The sequence below is a fragment of the Oncorhynchus mykiss genome, unplaced genomic scaffold, assembly GCF_013265735.2.
Source record: "Oncorhynchus mykiss isolate Arlee unplaced genomic scaffold, USDA_OmykA_1.1 un_scaffold_140, whole genome shotgun sequence".
Classification (NCBI taxonomy): Eukaryota; Metazoa; Chordata; class Actinopteri; order Salmoniformes; family Salmonidae; genus Oncorhynchus; species Oncorhynchus mykiss.
In genome coordinates this window covers 340001-360000 of record NW_023493664.1, presented here as the reverse complement: position 1 = coordinate 360000, position 20000 = coordinate 340001, and the positions used below count along the sequence as shown (strand labels likewise).

Genomic DNA, 20000 nt, shown 5'->3' with positions numbered 1-20000 from the left:
ATCCCACACCCACACTGGCCGTCACAAGGATTTTCTGGCAGTGTGCTAGTTGCATATTGATCATGGACAGGGATGGAAATGAACCAAGACTGTTAGCCCAAGGCTAGTAGTTTTAACCTAGCCCGTTAGCCCAAGGCTAGCAGTTTTAACCAAGCCCGTTAGCCCAAGGCTAGTAGTTTTAACCTAGCCCGTTAGCCCAAGGGTAGTAGTTTTAACCTAGCCGGTTATCCCAAGGTAGTAGTTTTAACCTAGCCCGTTAGCCCAAGGCTAGTAGTTTTAAACTAGCTCGTTAGGCGAAGGCTAGTAATTTTAACCAAGCTCGTTAGCTCAAGGATAGTAGTTTTCACCAAGCCTGCTAGCCCAAAGCTAGTAGTTTTAACCAAGCCCAATAGCCCAATGCTATAATTTTTAAGCAAACCTGTTAGCTCAAGGCTAGTAGTTTTAACCAAGCCTGTTAGCTCAAGGCTAGTAGTTTCGTTTGTCATTTGAAAAAAAAAAAAAAACACCACCACAGCACCCTTGGTTAGAACAACGTCACCCGGGATAGTAAAATGGAGGTCTTCTAACCCGGATGGCCAGTGTCCAAAGTTCATCCAACACCAACAAAAGTTAGTAGAGTTAGTTACTCACCCCGACCCTGCCGAACTCACAGGCCAGATCGAGAGGAGTCTTTCCTGCATTGTCCACTATACACGGATTAGACTGGTGCTGAAGCAACATCTCAGACTGGGGGAACAACAACAACAACAACACACGGATTAGACTGGTGTTGGAGCAACATCTCAGACTGGGGGAACAACAACAACAACAACACACGGATTAGACTGGTGCTGGAACAACATCTCAGACTGGGGGAACAACAACAACAACAACAACACACGAATTAGACTGGTGTTGGAGCAATATCTCAGACTGGGGGAACAACAACAACAACAACACACGGATTAGACTGGTGTTGGAGCAACATCTCAGACTGGGGGAACAACAACAACAACAACACACAGATTAGACTGGTGTTGGAGCAACATCTCAGACTGGGGGAACAACAACAACAACAACAACAACACACGGATTAGACTGGTGCTGAAGCAACATCTCAGACTGGGGGAACAACAACAACAACAACAACACACGGATTAGACTGGTGCTGGAGCAACATCTCAGACTGGGGACAACAACAACAACACACGGATTAGACTGGTGTTGGAGCAACATCTCAGACTGGGGGAACAACAACAACAACAACTACAAGACTTTGTCACAGGGAGATTAGTCTTCAGCTTAACATTTATTTAACTAGGCATGTTGGTTAAGAACAAATTATTATTTACAATGACGACCTACTAGGGAACAGGGGTTTAACTGCCTTGTTCAGGGGCAGAACGACAGTCTACCGGGGAACAGGGGGTTAAATGCCTTGTTCAGGGGTAGAACGACGGTCTACTAGGGAACAGGGGATTAACTGCCTTGTTCAGGGGCAGAACGACGGTCTACCGGGGAACAGGGGGTTAACTGCCTTGTTCAGGGGCAGAACGACAGCCTATCGGGGAACAGGGGGTTAACTGCCTTGTTCAGGGGCAGAACGACAGCCTACCGGGGAACAGGGGGTTAAATGCCTTGTTCAGGGGTAGAACGACGGTCTACTAGGGAACAGGGGATTAACTGCCTTGTTCAGGGGCAGAACGACGGTCTACCGGGGAACAGGGGGTTAACTGCCTTGTTCAGGGGCAGAACGACAGCCTACCGGGGAACAGGGGGTTAACTGCCTTGTTCAGGGGCAGAACGACAGCCTACCGGGGAACAGTGGGTTAAATGCCTTGTTCAGGGGTAGAACGACGGTCTACTAGGGAACAGGGGGTTAACTGCCTTGTTCAGGGGCAGAACGATGGTCTACCGGGGAACAGGGGGTTAACTGCCTTGTTCAGGGGCAGAACGACGGCCTACCGGGGAACAGGGGGTTAACTGCCTTGTTCAGGGGCAGAACGACGGCCTACCGGGGAACAGGGGGTTAACTGCTTTGTTCAGGGGCAGGACGACAGCCTACCGGGGAACAGGGGGTTAACTGCCTTGTTCAGGGGCAGAATGACGACCTACTAGGGAACAGTGGATTAACTGCCTTGTTCAGGGGCAGAACGACGGTCTACTAGGGAACAGTGGATTAACTGCCTTGTTCAGGAGCAGAACGACGGCCTACCGGGGAACAGTGGATTAACTGCCTTGTTCAGGGGCAGAATGACGACCTACTAGGGAACAGTGGATTAACTGCCTTGTTCAGGGGCAGAACGACGGTCTACTAGGGAACAGTGGATTAACTGCCTTGTTCAGGAGCAGAACGACGGCCTACCGGGGAACAGTGGATTAACTGCCTTGTTCAGGAGGCAGAACGACGGCCTAAAGGGGAACAGTGGATTAACTGCCTTGTTCAGGAGCAGAACGACGGCCTACCGGGGAACAGTGGATTAACTGCCTTGTTCAGGGGCAGAACGACGGTCTACTAGGGAACAGTGGATTAACTGCCTTGTTCAGGGGCAGAACGACGGCCTACCGGGGAACAGTGGATTAACTGCCTTGTTCAGGAGACAGAACGACGACCTACTAGGGAACAGTCGATTAACTGCCTTGTTCAGGAGACAGAACGACGACCTACTAGGGAACAGTGGATTAACTGCCTTGTTCAGGGGCAGAACGACGGGCTACCGGGGAACAGTGGATTAACTGCCTTGTTCAGGAGACAGAACGACGACCTACTAGGGAACAGTGGATTAACTGCCTTGTTCAGGGGCAGGACGACGGCCTACCGGGGAACAGTGGATTAACTGCCTTGTTCAGGGGCAGAATGACGACCTACTAGGGAACAGTGGATTAACTGCCTTGTTCAGGAGACAGAACGACGACCTACTAGGGAACAGTGGATTAACTGCCTTGTTCAGGGGCAGAATGACGACCTACTAGGGAACAGGGGGTTAACTGTCTTGTTCAGGGGCAGGCCGACAGCCTACCGGGGAACAGTAGGTTAACTGCCTTGTTCAGGGGCAGGACGACAGCCTACCGGGGAACAGTGGGTTAACTGCCTTGTTCAGGGGCAGGACGACAGCCTACCGGGGAACAGTGGGTTAACTGCCTTGTTCAGGGGCAGGACGACAGCCTACCGGGGAACAGTGGGTTAACTGCCTTGTTCAGGGGAACAGTGGGTTAACTGCCTTGTTCAGGGGCAGGACGACAGCCTACCGGGGAACAGTGGGTTAACTGCCTTGTTCAGGGGCAGGACGACAGCCTACCGGGGAACAGTGGGTTAACTGCCTTGTTCAGGGGCAGGACGACGGCCTACCGGGGGAACCGGGGAACAGTGGGTTAACTGCCTTGTTCAGGGGCAGGACGACGGCCTACCGGGGAACAGGGGGTTAATTGTCTTGTTCATGGGCAGAACGACGGCCTACCGGGGAACAGTGGGTTAACTGTCTTGTTCAGGGGTAGAACGACGGCCTACTAGGGAACAGGGGGTTAACTGCCTTGTTCAGGGGCAGAACGACGGTCTACCGGGGAACAGGGGGTTAACTGCCTTGTTCAGGGGCAGAACGACGGCCTACCGGGGAACAGGGGGTTAACTGCCTTGTTCAGGGGCAGAACGACGGCCTACCGGGGAACAGGGGGTTAACTGCCTTGTTCAGGGGCAGGACGACAGCCTACCGGGGAACAGGGTGTTAACTGCCTTGTTCAGGGGCAGAATGACGACCTACCGGGGAACAGTGGATTAACTGCCTTGTTCAGGGGCAGAATGACGACCTACTAGGGAACAGTGGATTAACTGCCTTGTTCAGGGGCAGAACGACGGTCTACTAGGGAACAGTGGATTAACTGCCTTGTTCAGGAGCAGAACGACGGCCTACCGGGGAACAGTGGATTAACTGCCTTGTTCAGGAGGCAGAACGACGGCCTAAAGGGGAACAGTGGATTAACTGCCTTGTTCAGGAGCAGAACGACGGCCTACCGGGGAACAGTGGATTAACTGCCTTGTTCAGGGGCAGAACGACGGTCTACTAGGGAACAGTGGATTAACTGCCTTGTTCAGGGGCAGAACGACGGCCTACCGGGGAACAGTGGATTAACTGCCTTGTTCAGGAGACAGAACGACGACCTACTAGGGAACAGTCGATTAACTGCCTTGTTCAGGAGACAGAACGACGACCTACTAGGGAACAGTGGATTAACTGCCTTGTTCAGGGGCAGAACGACGGCCTACCGGGGAACAGTGGATTAACTGCCTTGTTCAGGAGACAGAACGACGACCTACTAGGGAACAGTGGATTAACTGCCTTGTTCAGGGGCAGGACGACGGCCTACCGGGGAACAGTGGATTAACTGCCTTGTTCAGGGGCAGAATGACGACCTACTAGGGAACAGTGGATTAACTGCCTTGTTCAGGAGACAGAACGACGACCTACTAGGGAACAGTGGATTAACTGCCTTGTTCAGGGGCAGAATGACGACCTACTAGGGAACAGGGGGTTAACTGTCTTGTTCAGGGGCAGGCCGACAGCCTACCGGGGAACAGTAGGTTAACTGCCTTGTTCAGGGGCAGGACGACAGCCTACCGGGGAACAGTGGGTTAACTGCCTTGTTCAGGGGCAGGACGACAGCCTACCGGGGAACAGTGGGTTAACTGCCTTGTTCAGGGGAACAGTGGGTTAACTGCCTTGTTCAGGGGCAGGACGACAGCCTACCGGGGAACAGTGGGTTAACTGCCTTGTTCAGGGGCAGGACGACAGCCTACCGGGGAACAGTGGGTTAACTGCCTTGTTCAGGGGCAGGACGACGGCCTACCGGGGGAACCGGGGAACAGTGGGTTAACTGCCTTGTTCAGGGGCAGGACGACGGCCTACCGGGGAACAGGGGGTTAATTGTCTTGTTCATGGGCAGAACGACAGCCTACCGGGGAACAGTGGGTTAACTGTCTTGTTCAGGGGTAGAACGACGGCCTACTAGGGAACAGGGGGTTAACTGCCTTGTTCAGGGGCAGAACGACGGTCTACCGGGGAACAGGGGGTTAACTGCCTTGTTCAGGGGCAGAACGACGGCCTACCGGGGAACAGGGGGTTAACTGCCTTGTTCAGGGGCAGAACGACGGCCTACCGGGGAACAGGGGGTTAACTGCCTTGTTCAGGGGCAGGACGACAGCCTACCGGGGAACAGGGTGTTAACTGCCTTGTTCAGGGGCAGAATGACGACCTACTAGGGAACAGTGGATTAACTGCCTTGTTCAGGGGCAGAACGACGGTCTACTAGGGAACAGTGGATTAACTGCCTTGTTCAGGAGCAGAACGACGGCCTACCGGGGAACAGTGGATTAACTGCCTTGTTCAGGGGCAGAATGACGACCTACTAGGGAACAGTGGATTAACTGCCTTGTTCAGGGGCAGAACGACGGTCTACTAGGGAACAGTGGATTAACTGCCTTGTTCAGGAGCAGAACAACGGCCTACCGGGGAACAGTGGATTAACTGCCTTGTTCAGGAGGCAGAACGACGGCCTACCGGGGAACAGTGGATTAACTGCCTTGTTCAGGAGCAGAACGACGGCCTACCGGGGAACAGTGGATTAACTGCCTTGTTCAGGGGCAGAACGACGGTCTACTAGGGAACAGTGGATTAACTGCCTTGTTCAGGAGCAGAACGACGGCCTACCGGGGAACAGTGGATTAACTGCCTTGTTCAGGGGCAGAATGACGACCTACTAGGGAACAGTGGATTAACTGCCTTGTTCAGGGGCAGAACGACGGTCTACTAGGGAACAGTGGATTAACTGCCTTGTTCAGGAGCAGAACGACGGCCTACCGGGGAACAGTGGATTAACTGCCTTGTTCAGGAGGCAGAACGACGGCCTACCGGGGAACAGTGGATTAACTGCCTTGTTCAGGGGCAGAACGACGGCCTACCGGGGAACAGTGGATTAACTGCCTTGTTCAGGGGCAGAACGACGGTCTACTAGGGAACAGTGGATTAACTGCCTTGTTCAGGGGCAGAACGACGGCCTACCGGTGAACAGTGGATTAACTGCCTTGTTCAGGAGACAGAACGACGACCTACTAGGGAACAGTGGATTAACTGCCTTGTTCAGGAGACAGAACGACGACCTACTAGGGAACAGTGGATTAACTCCCTTGTTCAGGGGCAGAACGACGGCCTACCGGGGAACAGTGGATTAACTGCCTTGTTCAGGGGCAGAATGACGACCTACTAGGGAACAGTGGATTAACTGCCTTGTTCAGGAGACAGAACGACGACCTACTAGGGAACAGTGGATTAACTGCCTTGTTCATGGGCAGAACGACGGCCTACCGGGGAACAGTGGATTAACTGCCTTGTTCAGGAGACAGAACGACGGCCTACCGGGGAACAGTGGATTAACTGCCTTGTTCAGGGGCAGAATGACGACCTACTAGGGAACAGGGGGTTAACTGCCTTGTTCAGGGGCAGGACGACAGCCTACCGGGGAACAGTGGGTTAACTGCCTTGTTCAGGGGCAGGACGACAGCCTACCGGGGAACAGTGGGTTAACTGCCTTGTTCAGGGGCAGGACGACAGCCTACCGGGGAACAGTGGGTTAACTGCCTTGTTCAGGTGGAACAGTGGGTTAACTTCCTTGTTCAGGGGCAGGACGACAGCCTACCGGGGAACAGTGGGTTAACTGCCTTGTTCAGGGGCAGGACGACAGCCTACCGGGGAACAGTGGGTTAACTGCCTTGTTCAGGGGCAGGACGACGGCCTACCGGGGGAACCGGGGAACAGTGGGTTAACTGCCTTGTTCAGGGGCAGGACGACGGCCTACCGGGGAACAGGGGGTTAACTGCCTTGTTCATGGGCAGAACGACGGCCTACCGGGGAACAGTGGGTTAACTGTCTTGTTCAGGGGTAGAACGACGGTCTACTAGGGAACAGGGGGTTAACTGCCTTGTTCAGGGGCAGAACGACGGTCTACCGGGGAACAGGGGGTTAACTGCCTTGTTCAGGGGCAGAACGACGGCCTACCGAGGAACAGGGGGTTAACTGCCTTGTTCAGGGGCAGAACGACGGCCTACCGGGGAACAGGGGGTTAACTGCCTTGTTCAGGGGCAGGACGACAGCCTACCGGGGAACAGGGGGTTAACTGCCTTGTTCAGGGGCAGAATGACGACCTACTAGGGAACAGTGGATTAACTGCCTTGTTCAGGGGCAGAACGACGGTCTACTAGGGAACAGTGGATTAACTGCCTTGTTCAGGAGCAGAACGACGGCCTACCGGGGAACAGTGGATTAACTGCCTTGTTCAGGGGCAGAATGACGACCTACTAGGGAACAGTGGATTAACTGCCTTGTTCAGGGGCAGAACGACGGTCTACTAGGGAACAGTGGATTAACTGCCTTGTTCAGGAGCAGAATGACGGCCTACCGGGGAACAGTGGATTAACTGCCTTGTTCAGGAGGCAGAACGACGGCCTACCGGGGAACAGTGGATTAACTGCCTTGTTCAGGAGCAGAACGACGGCCTACCGGGGAACAGTGGATTAACTGCCTTGTTCAGGGGCAGAACGACGGTCTACTAGGGAACAGTGGATTAACTGCCTTGTTCAGGGGCAGAACGACGGCCTACCGGGGAACAGTGGATTAACTGCCTTGTTCAGGAGACAGAACGACGACCTACTAGGGAACAGTGGATTAACTGCCTTGTTCAGGAGACAGAACGACGACCTACTAGGGAACAGTGGATTAACTGCCTTGTTCAGGGGCAGGACGACGGCCTACCGGGGAACAGTGGATTAACTGCCTTGTTCAGGGGCAGAATGACGACCTACTAGGGAACAGTGGATTAACTGCCTTGTTCAGGAGACAGAACGACGACCTACTAGGGAACAGTGGATTAACTGCCTTGTTCAGGGGCAGGACGACGGCCTACCGGGGAACAGTGGATTAACTGCCTTGTTCAGGAGGCAGAACGACGGCCTACCGGGGAACAGTGGATTAACTGCCTTGTTCAGGGGCAGAACGACGGTCTACTAGGGAACAGTGGATTAACTGCCTTGTTCAGGAGCAGAACGACGGCCTACCGGGGAACAGTGGATTAACTGCCTTGTTCAGGGGCAGAATGACGACCTACTAGGGAACAGTGGATTAACTGCCTTGTTCAGGGGCAGAACGACGGTCTACTAGGGAACAGTGGATTAACTGCCTTGTTCAGGAGCAGAACGACGGCCTACCGGGGAACAGTGGATTAACTGCCTTGTTCAGGAGGCAGAACGACGGCCTACCGGGGAACAGTGGATTAACTGCCTTGTTCAGGAGCAGAACGACGGCCTACCGGGGAACAGTGGATTAACTGCCTTGTTCAGGGGCAGAACGACGGTCTACTAGGGAACAGTGGATTAACTGCCTTGTTCAGGGGCAGAACGACGGCCTACCGGTGAACAGTGGATTAACTGCCTTGTTCAGGAGACAGAACGACGACCTACTAGGGAACAGTGGATTAACTGCCTTGTTCAGGAGACAGAACGACGACCTACTAGGGAACAGTGGATTAACTCCCTTGTTCAGGGGCAGAACGACGGCCTACCGGGGAACAGTGGATTAACTGCCTTGTTCAGGGGCAGAATGACGACCTACTAGGGAACAGTGGATTAACTGCCTTGTTCAGGAGACAGAACGACGACCTACTAGGGAACAGTGGATTAACTGCCTTGTTCAGGGGCAGAACGACGGCCTACCGGGGAACAGTGGATTAACTGCCTTGTTCAGGAGACAGAACGACGGCCTACCGGGGAACAGTGGATTAACTGCCTTGTTCAGGGGCAGAATGACGACCTACTAGGGAACAGGGGGTTAACTGCCTTGTTCAGGGGCAGGACGACAGCCTACCGGGGAACAGTGGGTTAACTGCCTTGTTCAGGGGCAGGACGACAGCCTACCGGGGAACAGTGGGTTAACTGCCTTGTTCAGGGGCAGGACGACAGCCTACCGGGGAACAGTGGGTTAACTGCCTTGTTCAGGTGGAACAGTGGGTTAACTTCCTTGTTCAGGGGCAGGACGACAGCCTACCGGGGAACAGTGGGTTAACTGCCTTGTTCAGGGGCAGGACGACAGCCTACCGGGGAACAGTGGGTTAACTGCCTTGTTCAGGGGCAGGACGACGGCCTACCGGGGGAACCGGGGAACAGTGGGTTAACTGCCTTGTTCAGGGGCAGGACGACGGCCTACCGGGGAACAGGGGGTTAACTGCCTTGTTCATGGGCAGAACGACGGCCTACCGGGGAACAGTGGGTTAACTGTCTTGTTCAGGGGTAGAACGACGGTCTACTAGGGAACAGGGGGTTAACTGCCTTGTTCAGGGGCAGAACGACGGTCTACCGGGGAACAGGGGGTTAACTGCCTTGTTCAGGGGCAGAACGACGGCCTACCGAGGAACAGGGGGTTAACTGCCTTGTTCAGGGGCAGAACGACGGCCTACCGGGGAACAGGGGGTTAACTGCCTTGTTCAGGGGCAGGACGACAGCCTACCGGGGAACAGGGGGTTAACTGCCTTGTTCAGGGGCAGAATGACGACCTACTAGGGAACAGTGGATTAACTGCCTTGTTCAGGGGCAGAACGACGGTCTACTAGGGAACAGTGGATTAACTGCCTTGTTCAGGAGCAGAACGACGGCCTACCGGGGAACAGTGGATTAACTGCCTTGTTCAGGGGCAGAATGACGACCTACTAGGGAACAGTGGATTAACTGCCTTGTTCAGGGGCAGAACGACGGTCTACTAGGGAACAGTGGATTAACTGCCTTGTTCAGGAGCAGAATGACGGCCTACCGGGGAACAGTGGATTAACTGCCTTGTTCAGGAGGCAGAACGACGGCCTACCGGGGAACAGTGGATTAACTGCCTTGTTCAGGAGCAGAACGACGGCCTACCGGGGAACAGTGGATTAACTGCCTTGTTCAGGGGCAGAACGACGGTCTACTAGGGAACAGTGGATTAACTGCCTTGTTCAGGGGCAGAACGACGGCCTACCGGGGAACAGTGGATTAACTGCCTTGTTCAGGAGACAGAACGACGACCTACTAGGGAACAGTGGATTAACTGCCTTGTTCAGGAGACAGAACGACGACCTACTAGGGAACAGTGGATTAACTGCCTTGTTCAGGGGCAGGACGACGGCCTACCGGGGAACAGTGGATTAACTGCCTTGTTCAGGGGCAGAATGACGACCTACTAGGGAACAGTGGATTAACTGCCTTGTTCAGGAGACAGAACGACGACCTACTAGGGAACAGTGGATTAACTGCCTTGTTCAGGGGCAGGACGACGGCCTACCGGGGAACAGTGGATTAACTGCCTTGTTCAGGGGCAGAATGACGACCTACTAGGGAACAGTGGATTAACTGCCTTGTTCAGGAGACAGAACGACGACCTACTAGGGAACAGTGGATTAACTGCCTTGTTCAGGAGACAGAACGACGACCTACTAGGGAACAGTGGATTAACTGCCTTGTTCAGGGGCAGGACGACGGCCTACCGGGGAACAGTGGATTAACTGCCTTGTTCAGGGGCAGAATGACGACCTACTAGGGAACAGTGGATTAACTGCCTTGTTCAGGAGACAGAACGACGACCTACTAGGGAACAGTGGATTAACTGCCTTGTTCAGGGGCAGAACGACGGCCTACCGGGGAACAGTGGATTAACTGCCTTGTTCAGGAGACAGAACGACGGCCTACCGGGGAACAGTGGATTAACTGCCTTGTTCAGGGGCAGAATGACGACCTACTAGGGAACAGGGGGTTAACTGCCTTGTTCAGGGGCAGGACGACAGCCTACCGGGGAACAGTGGGTTAACTGCCTTGTTCAGGGGCAGGACGACAGCCTACCGGGGAACAGTGGGTTAACTGCCTTGTTCAGGGGAACAGTGGGTTAACTGCCTTGTTCAGGGGCAGAACGACAGCCTACCGGGGAACAGTGGGTTATCTGCCTTGTTCAGGGGCAGGACGACAGCCTACCGGGGAACAGTGGGTTAACTGCCTTGTTCAGGGGCAGGACGACGGTCTACCGGGGGAACCGGGGAACAGTGGGTTAACTGCCTTGTTCAGGGGCAGGACGACGGCCTACCGGGGAACAGGGGGTTAACTGCCTTGTTCATGGGCAGAACGACGGCCTACCGGGGAACAGTGGGTTAACTGTCTTGTTCAGGGGTAGAACGACGGTCTACTAGGGAACAGGGGGTTAACTGCCTTGTTCAGGGGCAGAACGACGGTCTACCGGGGAACAGGGGGTTAACTGCCTTGTTCAGGGGCAGAACGACGGCCTACCGAGGAACAGGGGGTTAACTGCCTTGTTCAGGGGCAGAACGACGGCCTACCGGGGAACAGGGGGTTAACTGCCTTGTTCAGGGGCAGGACGACAGCCTACCGGGGAACAGGGGGTTAACTGCCTTGTTCAGGGGCAGAATGACGACCTACTAGGGAACAGTGGATTAACTGCCTTGTTCAGGGGCAGAACGACGGTCTACTAGGGAACAGTGGATTAACTGCCTTGTTCAGGAGCAGAACGACGGCCTACCGGGGAACAGTGGATTAACTGCCTTGTTCAGGGGCAGAATGACGACCTACTAGGGAACAGTGGATTAACTGCCTTGTTCAGGGGCAGAACGACGGTCTACTAGGGAACAGTGGATTAACTGCCTTGTTCAGGAGCAGAATGACGGCCTACCGGGGAACAGTGGATTAACTGCCTTGTTCAGGAGGCAGAACGACGGCCTACCGGGGAACAGTGGATTAACTGCCTTGTTCAGGAGCAGAACGACGGCCTACCGGGGAACAGTGGATTAACTGCCTTGTTCAGGGGCAGAACGACGGTCTACTAGGGAACAGTGGATTAACTGCCTTGTTCAGGGGCAGAACGACGGCCTACCGGGGAACAGTGGATTAACTGCCTTGTTCAGGAGACAGAACGACGACCTACTAGGGAACAGTGGATTAACTGCCTTGTTCAGGAGACAGAACGACGACCTACTAGGGAACAGTGGATTAACTGCCTTGTTCAGGGGCAGGACGACGGCCTACCGGGGAACAGTGGATTAACTGCCTTGTTCAGGGGCAGAATGACGACCTACTAGGGAACAGTGGATTAACTGCCTTGTTCAGGAGACAGAACGACGACCTACTAGGGAACAGTGGATTAACTGCCTTGTTCAGGGGCAGGACGACGGCCTACCGGGGAACAGTGGATTAACTGCCTTGTTCAGGGGCAGAATGACGACCTACTAGGGAACAGTGGATTAACTGCCTTGTTCAGGAGACAGAACGACGACCTACTAGGGAACAGTGGATTAACTGCCTTGTTCAGGAGACAGAACGACGACCTACTAGGGAACAGTGGATTAACTGCCTTGTTCAGGGGCAGGACGACGGCCTACCGGGGAACAGTGGATTAACTGCCTTGTTCAGGGGCAGAATGACGACCTACTAGGGAACAGTGGATTAACTGCCTTGTTCAGGAGACAGAACGACGACCTACTAGGGAACAGTGGATTAACTGCCTTGTTCAGGGGCAGAACGACGGCCTACCGGGGAACAGTGGATTAACTGCCTTGTTCAGGAGACAGAACGACGGCCTACCGGGGAACAGTGGATTAACTGCCTTGTTCAGGGGCAGAATGACGACCTACTAGGGAACAGGGGGTTAACTGCCTTGTTCAGGGGCAGGACGACAGCCTACCGGGGAACAGTGGGTTAACTGCCTTGTTCAGGGGCAGGACGACAGCCTACCGGGGAACAGTGGGTTAACTGCCTTGTTCAGGGGAACAGTGGGTTAACTGCCTTGTTCAGGGGCAGAACGACAGCCTACCGGGGAACAGTGGGTTATCTGCCTTGTTCAGGGGCAGGACGACAGCCTACCGGGGAACAGTGGGTTAACTGCCTTGTTCAGGGGCAGGACGACGGTCTACCGGGGGAACCGGGGAACAGTGGGTTAACTGCCTTGTTCAGGGGCAGGACGACGGCCTACCGGGGAACAGGGGGTTAACTGCCTTGTTCATGGGCAGAACGACGGCCTACCGGGGAACAGTGGGTTAACTGTCTTGTTCAGGGGCAGAACGATGGCCTGCAACCCCCCTCTAACCACTAGGCTACCTGCCCCCCCCCCCCCCCCCCCCCCTCTAACCACTAGGCTACCTGCTGCCCCGACCCCTCTAAGATCCATACCCACGCAGGTTGGAAGACACAGCACAGCGCCCCTGGAGCCGGTTAAGGTGTTAAGTGCCTTGCTCCAGGGCACAACGGCAGGAGATGACATCGATAGCAGAAACTCTTCCGTTAGCCGTTAGCTAAACAACGGCTAATGTGACTCACCACGTCGTAGTGTCCGTGCTGCGCCGACAGGTGCAGAGGGATCTGTCCCTCGTCTGATTGGCCGTTGACCGACGAACCAGACTTCAGCAGCATCTTCATAGGCTCCGCCTTCCCCTGCCAAGCCGCGTAGTGCAGTGGGCGCATCCCTACGGCAACCACGGAGGAACAGACAGAATCAGACTACGGCCGGCAGCGTGTGTGTGTGTATATGTGTGTGTGTCTGTGTGTATATGTGTGTGTGTGTGCGTGTGTATGCGTATGTGTGTGTGTGTGTGTGTTGTGTCTCACCCTTCTGGTCCCTGATGTCCACGGTGGCCTGCGATTCCAGCAGCAGAGAGATGAGCTCCAGGTTCCCACTGAGAGCAGCATGGTGCAGTGGAGCAAACCTACACACACACACACACACACACACACACACACACACACACACACACACACACACACACACACACACACACACACACACACACACACAGTATTTAAGTTATTTAGGGCAAACGTTCTAAAATGTTTTGGGTCCGGGGACCTTTTGTGATTCCTCAGGGACATCCCTCATAATCAGAACTCAAGAGATAAAACATAGGACACAAGGAGATCTACTATGACCAATCAAACCAAGGAGTTCTACTACGACTTCATGACCAATCAAACCAAGGAGATCTACTATGACTTCATGACCAATCAAACCAAGGAGATCTACTATGACTTCATGACCAATCAAACCAAGGAGATCTATTATGACTTCATCACCAATCAAACCAAGGAGATCTACTATGACTTCATGACCAATCAAACCAATAATTCTACTATGACTTCATGACCAATCAAACCAAGGAGTTCTACTATGACTTCATGACCAATCAAACCAATAATTCTACTATGACGTTATGACCAATCAAACCAAGGAGTTCTACTATGACTTCATGACCAATCAAACCAAGGATTCTACAATGACTTCATGACCAATCAAACCAAGGATTCTACTATGACTTCATGACCAATCAAACCAAAGAGTTCCACTATGACTTCAATACCAATCCAACCAAGGAGATCTACTATGACTTCATGACCAATCAAACCAATAATTATACTATAACTTCATGACCAATCAAATCAAGGAGACCTACTATGACTTCATGACCAATCAAACCACGGAGATCTACTATGACTTCATGACCAATCAAACCAAGGAGATCTACTATGACTTCATGACCAATCAAACCAAGGATTCTACAATGACTTCATGACCAATCAAACCAAGGATTCTACTATGACTTCATGACCAATCAAACCAAGGAGATCTACTATGACTTCATGACCAATCAAACCAAGGAGATCTACTATGAATTCATGACCAATCAAACCAAGGATTCTACTATGACTTCATGACCAGTCAAACCAAGGAGATCTACTATGACTTCATGACCAATCAAATCAAGGATTCTCCTATGACTGGAAAAAAACTATTATTGGGCCCTGTGAAGGAACATTTTAAGGCCCACCTCTCTCTTGGCATCGGGGATATTGTTGTTTTTATTGCGTGTGTGAGAAGCCCTGATTTAGGGCACAGTGGGAGGTATGGTAACTCCATAATGGACAGGAAGAGTCAACATGGATTAAAAGACCAGCTGATGTCATAATGGACTGGATTACAACTATAATCACTCAACCTTATACACAGACACACACTGGGCTTCTATTGAGGGTTATCTAGCCAGCCCACCACATCTGTTTCCTGGTGTGTAGACTAACTCATATCTACTACTGTCAGCTGGATGGAGAAGGATAAGAGAGAGATTTATTTAACTAGGCAAGTCAGTTAAGACCAAGATCTTACTTACAATGACAGCCTAGGAACAGTGGGTTAACTGCCCTGTTCAGGGGCACAACGACATATTTTTACATTGTCAGCTCAGGGATTCGATCTAGCAAGCTTTCGGTTACTGGCCCAACGCTCTAACCACTAGGCTACCTGCCTAGTGGTTAGAGAAAAGAGAGAGATGGCGAAGGAGAGGAGAAAGGGATGGAAGAGAGGAGAGAGGGATGGAGAAGGAGAGGAGAGAGGGATGGAGAAGGAGAGGAGAGAGATGGAGAAGGAGATGAGAGAGAAGGAGAGGAGAGAGGGATGGAGAAGAGGGATGTAGGGAAGGATGAGAGAGAGATGGAGAGAGGGATGGAGGGAGAGAGGGATGATGGAGAGAGGGATGGAGAGAGAGGGATGATGGAGAGAGGGATGGAGAGAGAGGGATGCTGGAGAGAGGGATGGAGGGAGAGGGGAGATGGAGAGGAGAGAGGGATGGAGAGGAGAGAGGGATGGATGGAGAAGGAGAGGGCATAGGGATGGAGAGAGGGATGTAAGGAAGGATGAGAGAGAGATGGATGATGGAGAGAGGGATGGAGGGAGAGAGGGATGGAAAGAGGGATGGAGAGAGAGCGATGATGGAGAGAGGGATGGAGGGAGAGAGGGATGATGGAGAGAGGGATGGAGGGAGAGAGGGATGAGGGAGAGAGGGATGGAGAGAGAGGGATGGAGAGAGAGGACAAGAGATAAACTCAATGTACTTCATGTGGGGTTACAGTAGTGGTGTGTTTGATGCCTGATTTTGTGTGTGTGGGGGGGAGCATAGACCGTGTGTGAGTGTCAGTGTGAGGGATAGAGGCAGTGTGTGAGTGTCAGTGTGAGGGCCAGAGGCAGTGTGTGAGTGTCAGTGTGAAGGGATAGAGGCAGTGTGAGGGCTAGAGGCAGTGTGTGAGTGTCAGTGTGAGGGCCAGAGGCAGTGTGTGAGGGCTAGAGGCAGTGTGTGAGTGCTAGAGGCAGTGTGTGAGTGTCAATGTGAGGGCCAGAGGCAGTGTGTGAGTGTCAATGTGAGGGCCAGAGGCAGTGTGTGAGTGTCAATGTGAGGGCCAGAGGCAGTGTGAGGGATAGAGGCAGTGTGTGAGGGATAGAGGCAGTGTGTGAGTGTCAATGTGAGGGCCAGAGGCAGTGTGTGAGTGTCAGTGTGAGGGATAGAGGCAGTGTATGAGTGTCAGTGTGAGGGATAGAGGCAATGTGTGAGGGATAGAGGCAGTGTGTGAGGGATAGAGGCAGTGTGTGAGTGTCAGTGTGAGGGCCAGAGGCAGTGTGTCAGTGTGAGGGATAGAGGCAGTGTAATAGTGTCACTGTGAGGGATAGAGGCAGTGTGTGAGTGTCAGTGTGAGGGATAGAGGCAGTGTGTGAGTGTCAGTGTGAGGGATAGAGGCAGTGTGTGAGGGATAGAGGCAGTGTGTGAGTGGCAGTGTGAGGGATAGAGGCAGTGTGTGAGGGATAGAGGCAGTGTGTGAGGAATAGAGGCAGTGTGTGAGTGGCAGTGTGAGGGATAGAGCCAATGTGTGAGGGATAGAGGCAGTGTGTGAGGGATAGAGGCAGTGTGTGAGTGGCAGGGTGAGGGATAGAGTCAGTGTGTAAGTGCCAGTGTGAGGGATAGAGTCAGTGTGAGGGATAGAGGCAGTGTGTAAGTGCCAGTGTGAGGGATAGAGGCAGTGTGTGAGGGATAGAGTCAGTGTGAGGGATAGAGGCAGTGTGTGAGGGATAGAGTCAGTGTGTGAGGGATAGAGTCAGTGTGTGAGTGCCAGTGTGAGGGATAGAGTCAGTGTGAGGGATAGAGTCAATGTGTGAGGGATAGAGGCAGTGTGTGAGGGATAGAGGCAGTGTGTGAGTGGCAGTGTGAGGGATAGAGTCAGTGTGTCAGTGCCAGTGTGAGGGATAGAGTCAGTGTGAGGGATAGAGTCAGTGTGTAAGTGCCAGTGTGAGGGATAGAGTCAGTGTGAGGGATAGAGTCAGTGTGTAAGTGCCAGTGTGAGGGATAGAGTCAGTGTGAGGTATAGAGGCAGTGTGTGAGGGATAGAGTCAGTGTGAGGGATAGAGTCAGTGTGAGGGATAGAGTCAGTGTGTGAGGGATAGAGGCAGTGTGTGAGGGATAGAGTCAGTGTGAGGGATAGAGTCAGTGTGAGGGATAGAGTCAGTGTGAGGGATAGAGTCAGTGTGTGAGGGTAGAGTCAGTGTGAGGGATAGAGTCAGTGTGAGGGATAGAGGCAGTGTGTGAGGGATAGAGGCAGTGTGTGAGGGATAGAGGCAGTGTGTGAGGGATAGATTCAGTGTGAGGGATAGAGTCAGTGTGAGGGATAGAGTCAGTGTGAGGGATAGAGTCAGTGTGAGGGATAGAGTCAGTGTGAGGGATAGAGGCAGTGTGTGAGGGATAGAGGCAGTGTGTGAGGGATAGAGGCAGTGTGTGAGGGATAGAGTCAGTGTGAGGGATAGAGGCAGTGTGTGAGGGATAGAGTCAGTTTGAGGGATAGAGTCAGTGTGAGGGATAGAGTCAGTGTGAGGGATAGAGTCAGTGTGAGGGATAGAGTCAGTGTGTAAATGCCAGTGTGAGGGATAGAGGCAGTGTGTGAGTGCCAGTGTGAGGGATAGAGGCAGTGTGTGAGTGGCAGTGTGAGGGATAGAGTCAGTGTGTGAGGGATATAGGCAGTGTGAGGGATAGAGTCAGTGTGAGGGATAGTGTCAGTATGTGAGGGATAGAGTCAGTGTGAGGGATAGAGTCAGTGTGAGGGATAGAGTCAGTGTGAGGGATAGAGTCAGTGTGAGGGATAGAGTCAGTGTGTAAGTGCCAGTGTGAGGGATAGAGGCAGTGTGTGAGTGCCAGTGTGAGGGATAGAGGCAGTGTATGAGTGGCAGTGTGAGGGATAGAGGCAGTGTGTGAGGGATAGAGTCAGTGTGAGGGATAGAGTCAATGTGTGAGTGGCAGTGTGAGGGATAGAGTCAGTGTGTAAGTGCCAGTGTGAGGGATAGAGGCAGTGTGTGAGGGATAGAGTCAGTGTGAGGGATAGAGTCAGTGTGAGGGATAGAGTCAGTGTGTGAGGGATAGAGTCAGTGTGAGGGATAGAGTCAGTGTGAGGGATAGAGTCAGTGTGTAAGTGCCAGTGTGAGGGATAGAGGCAGTGTGTGAGTGCCAGTGTGAGGGATAGAGGCAGTGTGTGAGTGGCAGTGTGAGGGATAGAGTCAGTGTGTGAGGGATAGAGTCAGTGTGAGGGATAGAGTCAGTGTGTGAGTGGCAGTGTGAGGGATAGAGTCAGTGTGTAAGTGCCAGTGTGAGGGATAGATGCAGTATGTGAGGGATAGAGTCAGTGTGAGGGATAGAGTCAGTGTGAGGGATAGAGTCAGTGTGAGGGATAGAGTCAGTGTGAGGGATAGAGTCAGTGTGAGGGATAGAGTCAGTGTGAGGGATAGACTGATCATGTGAATCAAGTCAAAGCAAATGTTAATAGTCACATGCGCCTTACAAACCTTACACTGAAATAATTACTTACAAGCCCTTAACCAACAATATGGTTTTAAGAAAAGAAGAGGTCAGAAAATATTTACTAAATAAACAATATATATTTTTAAAAAGTAACACAATAAAATATTAATAACGAGGCAATATACAGGGGGTACCGGTACCGAGTCAGTGGACCTGGAAACTCTACAGCCCCATCAGTTGTAGAGGGAGGTGTTTAGTTCTAGGGTCCTTAGGTATGTGATGAGCTTTGAAGGCAACTATGGTGTTGAACGCTGAGCTGTAGTTAATGAACAGCATTCTCACATAGGTGTTCCTTTTGTCCAGGTGGGAAAGGGCAGTGTGGAGTGCAATAGAGATTGCATCATCTGTGGATCTGTTGGGGCGGTATGCAAATTGGAGTGGGTCTAGGATTTCTGGGATAATGGTGTTGATGTGAGCCGTGACCAGCCTTTCAAAGCACTTCATGGCTACAGATGTGAGTGCTATGGGTCGTTAGTCATTTAGGCAGGTTACCTTAGTGTTCTTGGGCGCAGGGACGATGGTGGTCTGCTTGAAACATGTTGGTATTACAGACTCGGTCAGGGAGAGGATGAAAATATCAGTGAAGACACGTGCCAGTTGGTCCGCGTATGCTCTGAGTACACGTCCTGAGAATCCGTCTGGCCCTGGGGCCTTCTGAATGTTGACCTGTTTGAAGGTCTTGCTCACATCGGCTAAGGAGAGCGTGATCACACAGCCATCCGGAACAGCTGGTGCTCTCATTGCATGATTCAGTGTTGCTTGCCTCGAAGCAAGCATAAAAATACATTTAGCCCGTCTGGTAGGCCCTCGTCACTGGGCAGCTCGCGTCTGGGTTTCCCTTTGTAGTCCCCCTGCTACATCCGACGAGCGTCAGAGCCAGAATACAGGTGAAAGCTATGATCCCTTATTGATGCCACTTGTTAAATCCACTTCAAATCATTGTAGAGGAAGGGGAGGAGACGGGTTAAGGAACGATGCTCCTAACGTTTTGCTTCAATTTGCAGACCCTCATGCCAAATGAAAATAGATTTTTAAATCAGCAAAGCATAAGAATACTTTGTTTTGGATTGTTTGTCAACTAGGTGTGCAGGGTGAAAATGTGGTCTGTCGTACGGTAATTTGGTAAAAAGCCAAATTGACATTTGCTCAGTACATTGTTTTCACTGAGGAAATGTCTGCTGAACCTGTTAAGGATATGGCCCCCTTTGGAGAGATTGGGTACCCCTAGTAAACTGAAAAAAAAATCTGTCAAAAATTGCTAATATATGCAAATAAAAATTATTATTGGATAGAAAACA

At 52.4% G+C, this 20000-nt stretch overlaps 1 protein-coding gene across 6 annotated transcripts in view; it reads right to left on the bottom strand.

Moving 5' to 3' along the window:
- LOC110516853 (caskin-1) overlaps positions 1–20000 on the bottom strand; it is a 135352-nt gene that overhangs the window by 77126 nt on the left and 38226 nt on the right. For all 6 annotated transcript variants that reach the window (XM_036972308.1, XM_036972309.1, XM_036972311.1 and 3 more), the window contains exons 3-5: positions 13649–13746; positions 13361–13506; positions 631–726 (exon numbers count right to left, since the gene is read on the bottom strand). In XM_036972308.1, the coding sequence (XP_036828203.1) occupies positions 631–726; positions 13361–13506; positions 13649–13746 (340 nt within the window). The remainder of the gene's footprint in view (positions 1–630; positions 727–13360; positions 13507–13648; positions 13747–20000) is intronic.